Here is a 16,383-nt window from a genome sequence, read left to right as displayed (position 1 = left end):
ACGGGACTGTCTGTGCGTACACAATCGATCTGCACATATGCACTGGTTATGAACCTGCAGGTCACTAGCTTTTGTGGGGCTGACTGATGCTCAGAAGGCTGTTTTTCTGTAGAGTCGTTATTTTGTCATCCAAAGCAATAGCACTGTCAGATATAGCATTGTATATCCAAAATCCAGATCCAGATTAATGTGTCAAAAGCTGGAGTAGCTCTTTTGACTTCATTTATATTAAAAATGATTCATTCTACTAGGGGACCCGGCTGTATTTTTTGCCTTTGCTATGCTTCACATTAGAAAGGATTTATGTTGTGTGATTAATTTATTGCAGGTGAAACATTCCCATCTCCCATTTCTCCAACCAAATGCAACTTTGCATTCCTGTTACCTGAAATGAAAATGCCTGGCAGTAGATAAAACTTGAGGGAAATGTACAAAGCAGTATATGGAGCAATGGACTAACATGTATGTGTCTGCTGGAGCTAGTGTTTATCCTTTCTTACACAGCTTGAGAGCTCATGGGCAGCTGGTGACTGTGAGCCAGCCTGGGGTATGTCGCTATGGTTCTAGGTTGGATTGCTGTTATGGCTGGAAAAAGAACAACAAGGGCCACTGTGAAGGTAACATTAACACTTTATGCTTGTTCTCTCTCCATTGCTGTGTACGTGGTACTAATAAAGGGATTCCATATGTGTCTGCCCGAAATTACAGAAAGAAGATTTCTGAGGACTGAAATCTCATAATTCTCAGAGAGTGAATAAAACATGTTTGAGATCATATCCTCAAAAAGCAGAGCTTTGGGTGAATAACACTGAAAAATAAAATACATGTTCAAAAATTCTTAGGTTCACAAGGGACCACCTGTTCTTATCTCCTTCACAGCCCTGGTCAGTGCTTACACTGATACAGCTGTCAAATAAGTGCCAAAAATGCGGTATCTTCTAATGTTACATATGGACCACTGGAGTGGTTTTATCAGTTGCTATCCTTTATCTTCAGAAGTACACAGCCTCTGAGAACCAGGAGGTTTTATAAAATATAAATAAAAATATAAATAAAACTCAAACAATAAGCATGCCTCTTTTGAACTTGGGTACCCAACCAGCGTTCTGGTCCGTGGATTGTTGGCTCAATGAAGAGTCTATGTCTTTTAAGACCTTTCTGATTTGTTAAAGGTCTGTAGATCCTAAGGAGAAGGTGATGTGGAATCTCTCTCTAGCTGTACTTGGGTAAAATACACAAAAAAAGACATAAAATATGTATTTTAGGAATCTTTCTCAGATGTTGCACCTGTTGTCCCAGAGAGTTTGGCATAGCATAGCTGGTGAATTTGAATAGGGGCTGATGTCTAAAAGGGAAAGATGCCAAAAAGTCTCTGTTCTGTTTAGATAGCATGATAGTTTAAAAAAGGAAAAACTGATGAATACCATTATTAATATTTATGCATTGCTTACTAGCACCTTAATTCTGATGGACATTAATACCTTGAAGAACAACTGGCAAATGTATCTTCGATCGCCAGTGGAGTAAGTTGTCTTGTTGTAAAGCAATAGGGTGGTTTCTCAGTAAAATTCAAATTTCATAACCTTTTAATGTTCTTCTTTGGCAGATTTCCAAACTGTAATGTATTACTGCATTGTAAATCCAGATGCAGTGGTGTTCTCTGCTTCAGTGTTAATACTCAACTGGTCTCACATTATGCCACGTTGCATTCAGGGGTATAGGTAGTGTCAAAATATGCCTTAATTTGCAGAGCTAGGACATATCAAAGAATTTTTAACTGTAGGGAAGATACTTGAATTCAGCAGTATTGATTTTGGTTAAGAATTTTGCTATACAGTAACTGACACTGTGACTTTCTTATTACCTATAGTTTGCATAGCAGCTTAATTATGCAAAGTAGAGAGATGTGCATCCCGGTGCATGTTCTTTTGCTGGTTTTCCAGAGCTAGTCTTGATTTAAATGCATGTTTGGTTTTGCTTTTCCTGAATAACTCTCATGTTGAAAATCACATTGACTTTAGGACACTTAAGACTTGTAGAGTCAGCATTTAAGTTTTGACTAATGATCTAGAGGACTGAGCTAGAAAATCTTTACTTTTTAGTGCATCCAGGCTAAGCACAGCCATCTCAAGTCACTGTAAACCTGATGCAATTATATGTATTGAGATGTGTGGTAAGGATAGTCACCTGATCATTTTATAGATGTACTCTGGGTGTTCACCATTGGACAGACATGTTCCTCGGATTTAAGTGGTGAGATCCAGGTGTGGAAAACCACTGTAGGGTAATATGTCTCCTTTAGCTGCAGGTGAGTGCTGTTGCCTCTCTCCTACTCCAGATGCCAAGTGTAGGAAGGCAAGCTGTTGGCTAGCTGCTTCTCACAAAGGCTTCTTAAAAAAAGGAAAAAGGCAAGAGCACAAAACTAAATGTGAATTGTAAACATGACAGACAAAACATGAAAGAGAAAGCTAAAAGGAATCCTTTTCTTTCCAGGTCTTTACCAACCTGGAATAGCACACACTTGTGTAAGCCATGTTAGTGTTGCTTTTCTCCAGCAAAAATAAAGTGTTGATCAGTAGCTTCCATTTCCACATTAGAGGGGGAGGTATGGGGGATGTTGACCTTGTACAATAAGTTTTTAGTCAACTAAGCAGGGGCAGTGTTCTCAAATATAGTATACCTAACTTCCTCTTTTTCTCTCTCCTTTCCCTGCCTGACTCCTCCAGCTATCTGTGGGCATGGCTGCAAGTATGGCGAGTGCACGGGACCAAACAAATGCAAATGTTTCCCTGGATTTACAGGAAAAAACTGTAACCAAGGTTTGTGCACATAGGGGTATTGCTCCATAAAGAATACTGTTGATGTTCTGTCTCCTTATCTTGTACTAAGAATTGTGTCATCTTCCAAACCAGTAAAAGAATACGTTTTTGTTCACAAAAAAGAGCTAGGAGTTTAAGGCTCTTTCATTCCCCATATCCCAGGAAAGCTCTAAGCCTCCTTCTGCCCACAGAAATTTGAATCTATATCATGTATCCTTTACACGCTGATGAAAAGGGAAAAATGTCATATTTATACCTAGAGGATTAAAGCATGGAGGGATTACATAGGAAATTGTTAGAAGAGCTGGAATTCAAATCCAGAAGCTGTGTTATTTTCTTAACCAGCAAACCATGTGACTCTCTTAACCAATCTCCTTGTCAGAAAGTCATGCAACTATATGTTAGAAATGTAATTTCACAAGCTGCCTGGGCCAATGCCATCTGTTTGCATATGCTGATTGGTAGTTTTGGAAACACAGGATTAGAAATGCATATTCAGAAACTTTGAATGCCCCACTTTCTCTCCACAAACTTACAATTAGACATGGAAATATTTCAGCTGACAGTTGGTGAGAACTCGGCTTTTTTTCCCTGTTACAATATATGAGGACCCTATGAACGGAGTAGGTCACACGGAGGGAGGCCATCCTACTGCTCTGTAGATGAGCAAACTACAGATGTTGTGAGGGAAGAACAAAGGCCACACGAATGGATGGGTCTGTCCATGCAACCTTCCTAAGCCCCTGCAGTCTTTGCTTGAAAATGTTGCATGCTAAAAATACATTTTGCAGCCTTTAAACAACCCATCAATTACACAATGTCTTTCAAACAACATGCTATAAAGCTATAATGTACATTATTTTAGAAAACTCCATCTTTTGCACTTTTGATGTTGCTTACAGGAAAAGAGGTTAATTCCTCAGTATCACTAGAGGCAAAAGTGAAACAGCAACTGGGTTGTGTGTAACATATATTTTGCTATCACTTACAACTTCATCCTTTAAACCCAGAAATATAATCTTAAAAATTATTTGACATCTTAAATGTTATCAAAAGGCAACAGAGTAGGTGTTTTCTGTGCCATAACCCCATCTGGATTTGATATGCCCTCCTCTGCAAGCGGATCAGTTCTACATATTTGTAATAGATTCAGAATCTGAGGCTTGGTAGAAGGACTATGCAGACCTACATGTGCAAATTGCCTGTTACCTCTCTGGGCTTTTCTACCTTCTGAAGCATGGCTAGGAATTTTTTACTAAAGTCATAGCTGGCACAGGCCAGAAATGTCCTAGAGCTATTTTAATAGTATAGCCATATAGGTGGTTATGTACCCACAGCTAGGAATGCTCAGGGCCACTTTTAATTTACTGGCGAATGTAGCCTTGGTCTGTCCTTACAGCAGAATGCCCCGCTCAGCAAGCTCAGCATGAGCTAACTAAAATAACAGAGATAAGAGGACTATATTACTCTGCCACTGAGTCTGATCTAAATTAGCCTTATCTCTATAGGTTGCCCTTTACAGCTGTGTATGCTATCTGTGCAATATTGTGCATTGTGCAAGATGGGTGTAGCTAAGCACTTTTGAAAATGTATGGTCTAAGTGGAATAACTTTTGTTCCCCTCTAGTTTCTTTCTTAAGAGAGTCTTGGTTACTTAGTGGAGCGACAGTAGAATAAAAAAACCAATGTGATTTGCAATCTGATAGGTTGTCCTTTTCACACAGACCCTATGTTTAAATAATAGTATGCAACCCTTTCTTTCTTTCTGGGACTGAGCTGTAAAAGACACATCTGCACATGGATAGCCACAACAAAGTTTATGCTTTGAGTGGTCTGCAGTTTTTTCTGTGCTCTCATAAGCATTGGAACAGATGCTTCTCCCATTAGGTGTGGGGCTGCACAAGCTCAGTGTTTAGAGACTTGCATCTTTGTTGAAATCATATTATTGGTCACATGCGCTGCTGTTAAACACGTGTAGAATGGGCTGCACACGCTGGTGCATTCTGTTAATGAGTTCTGTCTGTCCGCTAATAAAATTTCAAAATACAAGAGGTAGAGGTGTCACTTCACACAAGCCACAAGCACAGACGTTGTCCCCTTGTCATAGGACCAATACCATTCTCAGCACAGCTCTGCCTGTACCACACAAATCAAACTCTTTAGGATTCTGCTTTTCTCCCCATGAAAGATAGCTATTGAGAATTTGAAATTAATTTAGCTTCCACAAAGCCATTTAAGTGCCGGATTTTCAGAAAGATTTAGGATGCTTTTATTCTCAGGATTTCAAGATTTATTGAGATCAGACATTTTATTCTCAAAGTCATGTGATTTTTATATACTGTATTTCATCTTTGCTAGAGAGCTCTGCCCTGATAACCTTGGTACCAACATGTAGCTCTGAAAAAAGTACAGATCTTTGTTTCAGTTTATCTCAAGATGATTTGCTGTTCTGAGGTTTACGTTTCTTCCTTTCTAGTACAGAGATCAGCTGGTGGACTGAAATTTACAGCTAAAATTATAGAAATCCAGAAAAATAACTCCCAGAAAATAGGGTAACTGCAATTCTCTCCCCACCTCTCTACTTCTTTCTAACAAGCTGCCAGATGTGGCCAGAGTTTGCATTAGTTTTTCAGGTGTAGAAATCTGTGTATGTTAGTTTTGCTAGCAGTCTTTCAGCCAGATGGTCTGCTAAACTCATGTCTTGAAAGGGGCTGGCTCATTTTCAGTTCAGGCAATTTTACTGTGGGGAATTCAAGGCAATACTATCCACCTATGTGTATGAATATGTATATTAAACCCCGCACTCACTTCATTCCAATGATCTCTGCAGATCTGAACGAATGTGGATTGAAACCACGTCCCTGTGAGCACAGATGTATGAATACACATGGCAGCTACAAGTGCTATTGTCTCAACAGGTACATGCTTATGCCAGATGGCACATGTGCAAGTAAGTAATAGAGCTAATAGGACAGGCACGCCAAATTCATCTAATTGCATTTGATCCCAGCAGGCTTTCTTCTTGTGATGAATGGATTTAGCTCATTCAGGATAGGGTCTTTAGCTCAGCTCTCTGGTACTGTCATAAGCTGAAAGAGGCTTTCTTTTTTGGCAGTATATTGATAAAGTAAACTGGGTCATACTTGTATTTTGTTGTTCAGAGGAATTTTTGTCCTGCTTGAAGTAAAAATCTCTGATAGCGTTACTTCAGGTGAAGGACAGCTAGTATAACCTGTGCATAATCGTGCCATTTCATTTATCAAACAAGGGTGAATGAATCTATCCAAGCAAAGCACCAATAAAGACTATTTTACTGCGCTGAATTTCATGCTGTTGCTCCTCCTTGGTTTACCTCTCTGTGCTCCTTGATTCATTTATTTTATATGAGTACTGCTACACATCCCACACTTGCTGCCAGCTTCTTGCAAACATTTGTTCACTGAGCTAAGGCTTATCTGAATTATATTTTCTAATTATTTTCTTTGTCTTTAAGCCATCATGAAATGGAAAGTATTCTGCTTTCTTAGCCAACCTGATTTTTCAGACCTGAAGAAGATTCATATTTTTCAATTACACTATTTTTTTCTGTTGAAAATACTGGTTTTGGTTCAGCTGGGTTGTTCCATGTGAGTATTTTGGCTTGGAATGTCACAAAACCTTAGGTAACATGGTCATAGCCTTTTCTTGCAGTTTACTGGACTGGAGGAGATGTGTCAGTTGGACAAGGAAGCTAGCTGGTCCCAGCAGCAGAACAATCTGTTTGAGAGGTCTGTCCTGAAGCAGTGAACCTAGCTGTGTAGGTTATAGTCTTTCCCTTGGATATGACAGAGAACTATAAACTCTGAAAGGCTTTGATCTCTAGACCTTAGAGACAATCATACACCAGGCAAGGTGTCAGATTTGGGATAATTGGAAAAAATACCCTGCTTTGCAAACACTCACAAGAGTGAAGGGTCTGCAGTGCTGAGACAGGCACAAGAGCAAGACCTCCTAGTCTCTTACTTGTGGCAGGGAAAATGAAATTGCTGTCAAATGTGCCTGGGCCAGAGCTTTTGGAGGATTTCGTATCCCTGCACCACTACTCGAGGTTGTGCCTCTGTGTTACTAAGCATGGTGGGTATCACCAGCAGACAGCAGCTGTGGAGCCCTGAGGAACAGATGTCAGCAGATATACAAATATTCCTTCGAGATAATTTATATATCAGCTGACATCATACACCAAGCAGTTTTCAGTAAGGCAGCAGAAGCGAGACCTAGAGTTACAAGAAACTATCCTGTCTTGCTTCCCTTTGAGCCTAGCAGCAGTTTTGTTCTGTCCTTCCTTCACTCCCTCTCCTCTGAGTGCAAACACTTGCTGCAGCCATGCTTCCGAACCAAGTCAGAAGACTAGATCTAGGCTGTTACTAACCATTTCTGTTGGATTATTTTTAAGCCAGTCTTGGTTCAGAGTTGGTTTCCTGATTTAAGAAACTCTGCATTTGTATCAAATGCACCATTGCACCATCCCTTACTTGAGCCAGCAGAAAACACTGAATTTCTGAGTGGCAGTGGTGGCCAGTGTTAAGCATATAAGAAAAAATTGCCGAAACAGCTGTGAGCCCTGAAGCTTGTGTTTCACGTTGGCACATGAAAATGTTATTTTTCAGAGGGACCCAAATAAACGCTGATGCAGAATGAAACCGAATTTCATGGGAGAAAAGAAGGTTTTCCACATGAGGGAAGTCTTAATTCTTCACAGCCCTAGTTAAGGAGGCAAAACCCTTTATCTTCATCCAGCTTGTGCTTTATTTGTCATACCTATCTGCCACCTTCCAATTTGAAAGAGTCTTTATTTTCTTAACTGGAAACTATGATTATAAAATGAAGTAGTAGGTTATTTACTCAAGTAGAAATTGTTCTTGGTTAAATCTACTAGCCTCCCATTTCATTTGATGTTAATGTAAGCTTCTCCTCAGATTAAACTATTTAACCAACCATAGAATCTCTTACTTTTATTCTGGCAAACATTTTGAGTGCATCATTGCTCTTTTTGAATCAAATTTTCCATTATGTAAGACTCCTTCGCAAGAAAAAGTCTGCCTTGTCTGAGCAGTCAGGCTCATCTGCAGCCATGCCAAGGGACCGTGGAGCTGGAAGTAAGGTATCAGAAGAATGTGGCTTTAGGCCACAGAGAACCATTACTTAAAATAGTTAGTAATCTAGTACCTAACACAGAATCTATCAAGTTCTGCAGGAATTACTGCACTAGATCTGATTAGCAGTGCATCTAAGTCAATATTATGTCTAATCAAAGCCAGCAACAGGAGCTTCAAGCATAAGAAAAAACAGAGGATATTTATTAACTTTCTTTATTGCCACTTAGGAAGTAGATATTATGACAAAGTAGTATGGTTTATAGCCTGTTTTTTCTAACTCTTACCTCCTGTTACTGCATATGTTCTCATTCATACAGAAGTAAAACGCTTTTGCATTTTATGCCTACAGGAAAAATGGAGAGAGGGTCTTTATCAAGGAGTGCAGTGGTAGGATGAGGGTTAATGGTTGTGAGTTGAAAGAGAGTAGATTCAGATTAGATATCAAGAAGAAATTTTTTACTGTGGGGGTGGTGAGGCACTGGAACAGGTTGCCCAGAGAAGCTGTGAATGCCCCATCCTTGGAGATTTTCAGGGCCAGGCTGGATGAGGTACTGAGAAACTTGATCTAGTGAGAGATGTCCCTGTTTGTGGCAGGGGAGTTGAAACTAGAAGATCCTTAAGGTCCCTTCCAACTGAAACCATTCTATGAAATAATTTTGCTGTGAATTGTAGACCTTGAATATTTGTCACATAGCCACTGAGTCTAAACAAACCATCCTAATTTTAGCACCAATCAAACAGATTAATTTTTATAGCACACAGAACTAACATGTGTTATATTTGAATCACAAATAGTGTGGCTCTAGCTGTATGTGCACCTATATACACATCATTTTCTTTTCTATACACTCCATTATTACACATTCTAAAATCACTGGTACCTCTGATGATAAATATGTTACATTTTGGAATAAATTTCATCTCTTTTTCTGCCTAAGCAGTAACCAGTACTAAAGTTCTTGCACTTGGTTTCTGTCTCTAATAAACTGACAGCTGTTCCAGCCTTTTCATTTACAAGGAACTTGTATACATTTCTGTTCCCCTGAATGCTACCAGAGGGAAGTAGCTGGAAATACTTACTTTGCACACATCTCCATCTGTTCCACTAAACACTTTCAAATACTACTTGTCTAGATCTGGCATCATAACACTGATGCTTCCTGGATATCCCCAGGGTTTTAGAAACATCTTCCTACGTACTTAATACTCCTACTTTTCTAACCTTTCACAGGTCTTTCAGACAAGATCTAGACCCTTACATTTCTCTTGAGAAGCTAATCAAAGTAATCTCTAATGATTCACGCTCCTAACCCACCTGTGCACCCAAGACATCTATTCTTGGTAGTGCCTCTTTAGATTCAAATATATATTCCATAAAGGATCAAAATAAAGGGCAATTTATAAGTCCATCAAGCTAAATTGTTTCAAAAATCAAATTCTGTACTGGAAGCATTGTTTAATGGTAAGCAATAAAAGCATTTCACTGCCAAACAGCAGTATGGTAACTGTCATAATGGAAAATATTTTTAAAAACCTACCTTTTTCATCTTTGAGCAGTTCTGTCACTGAAGTAAGTCAGTAAGTAAGAAGTCACAGAAATGGGAATACAGGAAAAAATGGAGTAATAAGGGCAGAAAAAAGTGAAGGAGAGGGAGAATTTAATATCCATCTAGCAGACTGATGAATTATTAATGTGTTAATTTATGAACAGCTGATTAATGATGAATGGAATTGTGTTGTTCTGATTAATTTTCTGTGTTCATCCAGATCTAAATTTTAAGTGTGTGATCCCAGCCTATATTTTTGCTCTTTTTGTTATTTTAAATGCTGTTATCAGGTTCTAGGACATGTGCCATGGTGAATTGCCAATATGGATGCGAAGAAGTCAAAGGGGAGGTACAGTGTCTTTGTCCATCAGGTGGCCTTCAGCTAGGACCAAACGGAAGGACATGCATTGGTATGGTTAGAGAGCTCACTCTCAGCTTCTTTTCTATAGCAGCTCAAAAAACTTAAAGAGTCTGGGGTAAGATTAATAACTAGCTATCTCTCCTCACTTGTTTGAATAATGCTTTTTGTTACTCACAGTGTGATGTAAAGTTTGCATCCTTTTTTAAAACACAGTATCCTGTAGTATTGGCCATTTAAGTGGCTCACTCTTCGGGTGAGTCCCATCCCCAATAAATAATTGCATGTTTTGATATAATTTGGAGTCATTAACAGATACAGTTTCTCCCTGATCTGAGATCTACAATGTTTTGCCTGCACAAAGCTGTCTTATTGACATATGAATTAGAGGATTTGGGATTGTGTTTGGATGGGCTTTTCTTTTATCTTGATAACCCACAATCCAAACTTTTAGATTTTTCTTCAGAAGCCTTAGCCCCTTAACTTGATGTTTTCCTGAAAGCATTGTTACAACACTTGGTAGTGTTCTATGATACCATTTTTTTCATTTGAAAAAGCGGTGCTGCAGCGTTGTAATCAAATGCTGAAATTGTATCCATATTAATACTGGAGCTAAATTAACTCATTTCAAAACCCAAGAGATGTGAAACAAACCTTCCAAAGCAGGGGCCACTCCAGCAACTAGAGAAGAAGGGGCATGTCAGGGAGGAGTTGCTGGCTTCTCAAGATGGGGATGATCCAGAAGCCACGGACAACCCCAACATCAGCAGAGCTGTGCCCTTATAGATTAGATTCAGGGTCTGTCCAGGCATCTCTCCAAGAGCTGGAATATTCTTGTTGCTGTTCATCACAGACAAACCTGAAAGGTTCTGAAAGTGTTTATTTTTCACACCAGATGCTCTTTATATTAAATTTAAGGGAAATACTGCTTTGTGTGTTCTTTATGCCATTTCATTTTAGGATAGGACCATCAGCATAGCTTTATATGTGAAAAACCAAAAGGATTTTCAGTTCCAAGTTTATTTTTTAGAATTCTTGGAATACAGTTTGTCCTTTTGAATCAGTAAGTACATTTTCCTGCAAAATGCAGATTTGTAGATTTGAACAATTTTGATTAAAACAACAAAGCCAGAAAATGAGTTTTGTCTCCTTCTTTCCTACTTTCCTTCTTTCCCAATCTGGCTTGTCTTACCTGGTCTTACCTTACTAGCACAGGAGATGAACCAGAATTACAGATGCTACTTACTAAAATGTCTTTGGTGACATACCTAATGATATTGATGATTTGAGATATTTTACATTATTTCTGTCACAGTGGTGCAACTCCAGATCATAAAGGGCAGCCTGGACACCTATAGACAAAGAATAACAGTAGCTAATCCGTTTCAGATGCATCTTACCAATACATACTGGTTGAATGATTTCTACAGCTTAAAGGATGTTTAAGGTGTTGAGAGGTTTAATACTCAAAGATTAAAAGAAAAATTTAGTTCCAATGTCCAAAACAATATTATACTTAACTCTTCAAGAGACACTGCTGTGTAGAAGGACAGTTACTGTAGATTGTTCTCCTTAACACACAGCTGTAATATCATCACGTATGAAGGTCATATGGCCTGGGACTACTTTACCGGTTTCAGGAGCTATCTCATAAACCCGTATGGGTACTTTGCTCAAATTCCAAACTATAAACACTCCAACATGAGAATAGTATTTCTTTCTTTCAAATGAAATGAGTTGGTAATTGGAAATGTCCTGCTTTGAGTAATCAGCAAGGCTCTCAGACTATTACCAGTCACAGTTAACATGTTTGAATTATTTAAGAGCTATTCGAAGGTGAACATTGCAGACATGCGTAGATAGACAAACAAAGACAAATCTTAGATCTCTTCTTGAATTGTTCAGGCAACTATTTTTATTCTTTTGTATTGAGTTTATTTATATTTACCTTACCTGCTAAATGGATTTTGAGAACGCTGACACATATGATAGAAGGTAAAATAGACAAATGGTATGTCCAGTGATTGGAAATACCAGACCTCTTCTTTATGCATGACTTGTCTTCCTGCTGTATAACATAATAGATGCTTAATAGATTATAAAGTATTCTTGTACTCTGGTAGTAGTCACAGAAACACTACAAACAGATAAATCATAGAGTCATCAAGGTTGGAAAAGACCTCTAAGATCATCCAATCCAACCATCAGCCCAATATCACCGCTCCTACTAAACCATGTCCTGAAGTGCCATGTCTACACATTTTTTAACACCTCCAGGTTGGTGACTCAACCACTTCCCTGGGCAATTATAGATAAAAATTTTTAATTAAACCTAACCTTGTTGTTTCTAAGAGGACTGTGAGTCTTTAGTGTTTACTGCAGACATAAGCTCCTCGCTAGGATCAAGTGCAGCAGGGTTGTCCTTTGACTTGTGACAGACCATGGTCCTGGCAGAGAACTTGGAGAGGTCTGGGAGTGCCCGGGGGGCTAGAGAACAGACATCCTCAGAAACGTGTAAGAATTTTGACTGCAGGTTTGTTTGAATATTTTTCTGTGGTTGTCTACTTCGCTCTGATCACCCAAGCACTACAAAACAACATCTGAAATGATAAAAATACCCCTATCATGTCGAGCATCACTTCACAGCAGTTCTAAGTTGTAAAGGGCAGCAGCATGCAAAGTTACTGCTGTGTGCTAAAGTGTGACAGGGAAGGACAAATACAAAATATCGTAATTGACACCTTTAAAGTTGATGTTACAACAAAACAAATTGGAAACATTTAATTACAACAGTTGTTTAATAGTATTTTTAGGCTCCTTCCATACCATCTGTCCCTGTCACCTGTCTTGCTGGGCAGGCCGCTTACAGTCTGGAAACTCTGCTGCATCTTAACTTAGCCCAGCCAGGGAATTCAATAAAAGAGCTACTGCTGCTCTAGGTTTCCTGTTTCTGCGACTTATTCATAATCTTATAACATTTCCTTTCTCACGGAAATAATGGAATTTGTGGAGTTCTTCCTGACTGGGCTCCATGACCTCGGGGGGAACCATTGTCCCCAGTGGGGAGAATCCCACAGCCAGTTACCATTGCTTTTACTATGCCAGATCTCAAAATCTTCCATAAAGTTAGTTCACGTTTTGCTGCTTCATTCATATGACGACATGCAAAAGCCACCACCAAATGTGAAATGATAGGACTTATTTATTGAGCAACCTATGATAGCCTAGTCTAAACCATTCCGATGCAGATCCAAACTAGTTCTTACTTTCCAGTTTTACTTTCTCATGGATCTGACCAGCCTTCCTTCTCCTGCTCTAGACATTGATGAATGTTCCACTGGCAAAGCTGTCTGCTCTTACAATCGCAGATGTATCAACACATTTGGAAGCTACTACTGCAAGTGCCAGCTTGGTTATGAGCTGAAATATGTCGATGGCCGTTATGACTGTGTAGGTAAGATTTAGCCCATGGATTTAGCCCATTTCTTTTATTTGCGTAGTTAATGAGCGATGTGAATTGAGTGGCTTCATGACTGTCAAAACAGTTGTATGCATGGACAGTAGTGAACTGTAAATAAAAAAAAAAAAGAAGAATGAAAATAGCAGATTTCAATTACTTTTCAGGTCTCTCTTGCGTGCCTAAGTATTTCCCAAACAAAAATAGATACAGGCAAAAAGTTATCTTGGTGTGTACAGGTGTTAAAACAAATGTCAAAACACCTTTACTCCTGTTTCAGTCCATTAGCTGAATGGTGTAAGAACAGCAATGTAAAAATTACTGCAGCAGGCACTGCAGCAGTATTGTTCAAGCGGTTGAATGACGTGAGGGTCTAGAAGGGATGGAACTACTAAAAGAAGTGCATACAAAAGAGGATTCTTGGGGTTTGTTTATAGTTGCTTGGGCTTGGGAATTAGGGATGGGAGGGAGATCATAAGGCAGGTTCAAGTCTGCGTTTCTTGTATGCAAACCCTGAGAGTCTTAAAGTGGAAAAAAATACTTTTTCATACAATGTATGTTCACATGGGGAAAACTGGAGAGGTCTCTGTAGTTAGGATTTTATCTGCAAACCTGAATCTCACTTTCAGACACAGCGTATTTTTGAGTCAGTCTTCCTCCTACTTGGCTCCTAGCTGACCCACATTAGGAGGGGAGCTGCCAGCAGCCAAAGATGAAGCAGGCTGGGTAAAATGCAAGGGATGCAAAGATTTGTGCAACAACTTGGCTCCCTCATGTGGGAGAAATCAGAAACATCTTTGTGATGTAGCAAAATAGTGGAAAAGGAGAGTATTGATGCTTGTACATTTTGCTGTATATTGAACATAGTGTTTTCTGCTGAATTGTTCCTGATCATACAATTTTTATACAGCATCATGTGTATGCTGGAATGCTAGAGGTAGGTTGAAGATCTCAACGTCTTGATGTGCTCAGTGTTACTTTCAATTACATTTCTTTTAGACTGAGTGAAAAAGTGGGCAAGATTTGGGGATTTTTTTTTTTAACTGTTATCATACATTCTCTTGGTACCTTTTGCTTTCTGTTAATGGAACAGTGTATACAGTTTGAATCCTATTCTCAGTCATAAAATCACTACGTTCACCTTGTCTTTACTGAGATGCTCTGCATTTTCCATGGATGTATATGCCAATAGTTGTGCAGTTGGAGTTGACGTTAAGCATTCTCTCCTAGTGTGAAATCTTCTGCCTCTGGACCGTCTTGGTCTAACACTAGTGATTACAATTCCTGGAAGCAGACAGCCAGCACAAACAAGCTATCATGAAGCTTGAGGAGTTGTGCAGCTTTCACTAAAGCATTTATATCTTTCCCTAGACATAAATGAATGTGTGACAAATACACACAGGTGTAACCTCCACGCAGAGTGCCTCAACATCAAAGGATCCTTCAAATGCAGATGTAAACGGGGCTACCAGGGAAGTGGATTCAATTGCACTGGTGAGTACCATTGGATGGCAGAAACAGTACTCTATTGTTATTCTCCAATAACTGATGGCTGTAGGGCATTTGCTAGGAATGATTATGCTGAACTGTGCTGCAATACCAACAAAGGCAAACCTCCCTATGAAGTAATGTATTTATTGTGTGAGTTATTGCACAGTTAATACAAGTATTCTTAGCTTAAATGTGTTTTGCCTAGAGTTCCCAAGTCTCATAGTATCACTGGGAATCACTAGAATTTGGCCAGAAGAAATGGAGAAAATCACTTTAAAATCTACTTTAAAAAATCTACTTCCTCAAACTCTCATGGCTAGCCTCCTACAGGGCTGCACAGTTCCTTCCGGAGGTTTCAAGAGAACTTAGCAGAAAGTGAGAGAAGGGAGAAATATCACAACGTCTGTGCTAAACTGTTTTTATTATAATTTTGCCCATGTTTGTCTATTGAATATTAAAGACTTCATATTAAGATGTCATTGCCTGGTTCTGGCTGAGTGTGACCCTTAAAGAAGAAAGAAGGAAAAAGCTGCTCTTTTCTCTATATTTAAAATGAACCTTTTTCTCTATATTTAAAATGAACCTTTTTTATTTAATTCCTTTATTAAACCTGGCAGAGATTTCTCCCAGGATATCAGCAGAGGTGCTCTCCTTAGGAGGACATGTAAGTCCTGCTCAAATATTTTGAACAAAAGATGTGAAAACATTTTGAAAGCTCTTGTCTATAGCAAATGAAGTCTACAATATAAATAAAACCTTTTTTTCCTGGGTCTTTTTCAAGCGATCCTTGATTGGGTGTGTATTGTGTCTATACTTCATGGTCACAGATTTTCTGAGAGTCTTCTGTTATTCATGTTCCTACTCTCATTTTAATAGTAATGGAAACCTCCAACATTGCATTGATTTTGAGACTCGCTGCATTTGGAATAGTGCTTTATCTGTATGACAGTTTATCAGCCATTATCTTCTCTGCATTTAATATTTAATATATTCAGTCAGTATGGGTACTATTTTGAAATCAATGGTTCCAACTCCAAAATCATTTGTACCCTTTGGAACTGAGGTATGAGATATTTTACAATGTTTTACATTTTTGTACTCAAAGAATATATTGATTACCTAAAAATCATGAAGATCTTTGCCAGGGTCAGCTCAAAACATCTGATTTCAGTTGGGTTGGTTTTGTAGACTAAGTACTTGACAGTGCTATGCTACAACTGTATGTATACATATATATTTATGTACAAGGTCTAACACATCTCTTTTGGTGGCAGCTCCTGTAACCCACTCCAGCTTACAACAGATGGGCCTGGGGTTGTGCTGCAGCTAAAAGAAAGGCTTCTTAAAAATGCCCTCAGTACTCCTCATAATTATTCCCACAGCATGGAAATCTCATTTCTACAGGGAACTATTAATTCATCGTAGCAATTATCTCTAGCATATAACAAAGTGGCTACTGTGGCAGCAGTATTATCTTTTTATAAAAAATGAAAAATAATTTAATATATAGATTTATTTTCAGAGTATGAAATAAGAGTAAATAAGCACATTGTTTATAAATGAAACTTCTAAGGCTA

At 38.7% G+C, this 16,383-nt stretch overlaps 1 protein-coding gene across 1 annotated transcript in view; it reads left to right on the top strand.

Annotated features, from left to right (window-relative positions):
* The first annotated feature begins 460 nt into the window (after positions 1-460).
* The window catches only part of EGFL6 (EGF like domain multiple 6), a 36,522-nt gene continuing 20,599 nt past the window's right edge, over positions 461-16,383 (top strand). The window contains exons 1-6 of the mRNA XM_069854836.1: positions 461-617; positions 2,727-2,819; positions 5,649-5,768; positions 9,791-9,910; positions 13,178-13,312; positions 14,687-14,809. Of these exons, the coding sequence (XP_069710937.1) occupies positions 461-617; positions 2,727-2,819; positions 5,649-5,768; positions 9,791-9,910; positions 13,178-13,312; positions 14,687-14,809 (748 nt within the window). The remainder of the gene's footprint in view (positions 618-2,726; positions 2,820-5,648; positions 5,769-9,790; positions 9,911-13,177; positions 13,313-14,686; positions 14,810-16,383) is intronic.

The sequence above is a fragment of the Phaenicophaeus curvirostris genome, chromosome 1, assembly GCF_032191515.1.
Source record: "Phaenicophaeus curvirostris isolate KB17595 chromosome 1, BPBGC_Pcur_1.0, whole genome shotgun sequence".
NCBI lineage: Eukaryota > Metazoa > Chordata > Aves > Cuculiformes > Cuculidae > Phaenicophaeus > Phaenicophaeus curvirostris.
The sequence above is the reverse complement of the archived record's forward strand: the minus strand, read 5'-3'. Positions and strand labels throughout refer to the sequence as shown.